Source organism: Lonchura striata, chromosome 36 (genome assembly GCF_050655825.1).
Source record: "Lonchura striata isolate lonStrDom1 chromosome 36, ASM5065582v1, whole genome shotgun sequence".
Classification (NCBI taxonomy): Eukaryota; Metazoa; Chordata; class Aves; order Passeriformes; family Estrildidae; genus Lonchura; species Lonchura striata.
Window position 1 is genome coordinate 3,913,550 of NC_140738.1, and position 3,386 is coordinate 3,916,935.

The following is a 3,386-nucleotide window of genomic DNA, read 5'->3' on the forward strand; positions in this document are numbered from 1 at the left end:
TAGGAATTACTCCCCTAATAAATCCTGAATATCCAGCCTTGCCCCTCTGCTAAATGGCCACAAACACAGGGCAGCAGGACAAGGATGGCTCCTCGAGAGCCCCCACACACTGCCCTGGCTGCTTCTGGCACATTCAGCCAGCACAACTGGAGCTCAGGCAGGAACCTGGGTGAAGGTTTTCCCAGAGCAGGAACAAGGGTGGCTGAGTTCCAGCAGAACAGGCTGCAGGGAATGGCCCAGGATTGGCTCCAAGCAGCCTCTCCTGACTTGTCCCTGTCCTTTCTCCATGAAGAGGTGCCCATGTGCAGCCACAGCAAATGTCCAACAGCAGCTCCATCAGCCACTTCCTCCTGCTGGCACTGGCAGACACGCGGCAGCTGCAGCTCCTGCACTTCTGCCTCTTCCTGGGCATCTCCCTGGCTGCCCTCCTGGGCAACGGCCTCATCATCAGCGCCGTAGCCTGCGGCCACCACCTGCACACGCCCATGTTCTTCTTCCTGCTCAACCTGGCCCTCAGCGACCTGGGCTCCATCTGCACCACTGTCCCCAAAGCCATGCACAATTCCCTCTGGGACACCAGGAACATCTCCTACACAGGATGTGCTGCTCAGTTTTTTTTTTCATTTCTGTGCTGCAACAGAACATTTCCTGCTGACCATCATGTGCTACGACTGCTACGTGTCCATCTGCAAACCCCTGCACTACGGGACCCTCCTGGGCAGCAGAGCTTGTGCCCACATGGCAGCAGCTGCCTGGGCCAGTGCCTTTCTCTATTCACTGCTGCACACAGCCAATACATTTTCCCTGCCCCTGTGCCATGGCAATGTTCTGGGCCAGTTCTTCGGTGATATCCCACAGATCCTCAAGCTCTCCTGCTCCAATTCCCACCTCAGGGAACTTGGGCTTCTTGTGGTTACTAGCAGTTTATCATTTTGTTGTTTTGTGTTCATTGTTTTCTCCTATGTACAGATCGTCAGGGCTGTGCTGAGGATCCCTTCTGAGCAGGGACGGCACAAAGCCTTTCCCACCTGCCTCCCTCACCTGGCTGTAGTCTCTCTCTTTGTCAGCACTGCAGAATTTGCTCACCTGAAGCCCGCATCGATGTCCTCCCCATCCCTGGATCTGGCCCTGTCAGTTCTGCGCGAAGAAATCCTGCTCAGCGTGGGCAACTGAGCCCTTGAAGGACTTAGTGTCAGCTCAAGGCTTGCTTTCCCTCCCAAAGCCTTCCCTTGGCAGCCTTGGGCAGGGGATTCATCCTCCCTCCCTCCTCCTTCCCACAGACTTGCTCAGAACCACTCCATGGGCACTTTCCATTCTCTGTGTCCATCCTCAAGTGCAGTGCCAACCTGGGTCAGTCCTGGCCCTGTCCTGATCTCCCAGGAGCTCACAGGCTGAGATGGCTACGCTCAGCCACACCAGGGCCCTGCCCCTGCCAGCAGCACCCCCACAAGCAGCAGCAGCAGCAGCAGCAGCAGCAGCAGCTGCAGTCGCCTCTCAGCTGTTGGTGCCCCTGCACTGCAGCCCCTCCTGCTGGCACCAACGTTCCCTCGTGGCCTTGGAGACAGTCCTGAATCCATCCATGGGGTCACAGAGCCATGGAATCCCAGAGTTCCAGGTTCCTGGAATCCTAGAGTCATTGAATCCTGAGAAACACACACAGAGGAGGAGGAGGAGGAGGAGAGGGAGGAGGAGGAGCATGACAAGGACGAGGATGAGGAGGAGGAGGACGAGGAGGAGGAGGACGAGGAGGAGGAGGAAGAGGACGAGGAAGAGGACGAGGAAGAGGAGAAAGAGGAGGAGGAGGAGGACGAGGAGGAGGACGAGGACGAGGAGGACGAGGAGGACGAGGAGGATGAGGAGGAGGAGGAGGAGGAGGAGGAGGAGGAGGAGGACAAGGAGGACGACAAGGAAGAGGACGAGGAGGAGGAGAAGAAGGTTGAGGATGAGGAAAAGGATGAAGATGCAGAGGACAAAGAGGATGAGGAGGAGGAGGAGCAAGACGAGGAGGAGGAGGAGGACGAGGAGGAGGACGAGGAGGACGAGGAGGACGAGGAGGAATAGGAGGATAAAGAGGATGAGAATGAGGATGTGGAGGAGGAAAATGAGGAGGACGAGGAGGATGAGGAGGACGACGACGAGGACGAGGACAAGGAGGAAGAGGAGGAGGAGGATGAAAAAGAGGACAAGGAGGAAGAGGAGGACGAGGAGGACAAGGAGGAGGAGGAGGAAGAGGAGGAGGAGGAGGAGGAGGACGAAGAAGAGGACAAGGACGACGAGGAGGAGGACGAGGAGGAGGAGGAGGAGGAAGAGGAGGAGGAGGAGGAGGAAGAGGAGGACGAGGACGAGGAGGATGAGGAGGACAAGGAGGACGAGGAGGAGGAGGAAGAGGAGGAGGAGGAGGAAGAGGACGAGGAAGACGAGGAGGACGAGGAGGACGAGGAAGTGGAAGAGGAGGACAAGGAGGAGGACAAGGAGGAGGACGAGGACGAGGAGGAGGACGAGGAGGAGGACGAGGACAAGGTGGACGAGGAGGAGGAGGAGGATGAGGACGTCCTCCTTGTCCTCTGCATCTCCATCCTTTTACTCATCCTCATCCTGCTTCTCCTCCTTCTCCTCCTCCTTGACCTCTTCGTCCTCCTTGTCCTCTGTATCTTCATCCTTTTCCTCATCCTCATCCTTCTCCTCCTCGTCCTCGTCCTCATCCTTCTTCTCCTTCTCCTCCTCCTCGTTGTCCTCCTACTCCTCATCCTCATCATCCTTCTTGTCCTTGTCCTCTCTCTTCATCCTCCTATTCCTCCTCCTCATCGTCCATCTCCTCTTCGTCATCGTCCTCGTCGTCGTCGTCGTCGTCATTGTCCTCATCGTCCTCATCATCCTCCTCCTCCTCCTCCTCCTCCTTCTCCTCCTCCTCCTCATCCTCCTTGTCCTCTGCATCTTCATCCTTTTCCTCATCCTCATCCTTCTCCTCCTCGTCCTCGTCCTCATCCTTCTTCTCCTCCTCCTCCTCCTCATTGTTCTCCTACTCCTCATCCTCATCATCCTTCTTGTCCTTGTCCTCTCTCTTCCTCCTCCTATTCCTCCTCCTCATCTTCCACCTAGCCTTCGTTGTCGTTGTTGTTCTCATCCTTGTCCTCCTCCTCATTCTCCTCGTCCTCCTTGTCCTCCTCCTCGTCATCCTCGTCCTCGTCCTCCTCCTCCTCCTCTTCATTGTCCTCCTCCACATCCTCATTCTCATCCTCTTTATCATCCTATTCGTCCTCCTCCTCGTCTTCCTCGTCCTCCTCCTCCTTGTCCTTCTTGTCCTCCTCATCCTATTTGTCCTCCTTATCCTCGTCCTTTTGCTCATCCTTGTCCTCCTCCTCATCCTCCTCCTCCTTATCCTCCTC

The 3,386-nt window shown here is 56.5% G+C and overlaps 1 protein-coding gene across 1 annotated transcript; it reads left to right on the plus strand.

Annotated features, from left to right (window-relative positions):
* Window positions 1-321: 321 nt before the first annotated feature.
* On the plus strand, window positions 322-1,173 carry LOC146764052 (olfactory receptor 14J1-like). Its single transcript, XM_085565434.1, has one exon. The coding sequence runs from the start codon at window positions 661-663 to the stop codon at window positions 1,171-1,173; it is 513 nt and encodes a 170-aa protein (XP_085421560.1). The 5' UTR covers window positions 322-660.
* The last annotated feature ends 2,213 nt before the right edge of the window (window positions 1,174-3,386 follow it).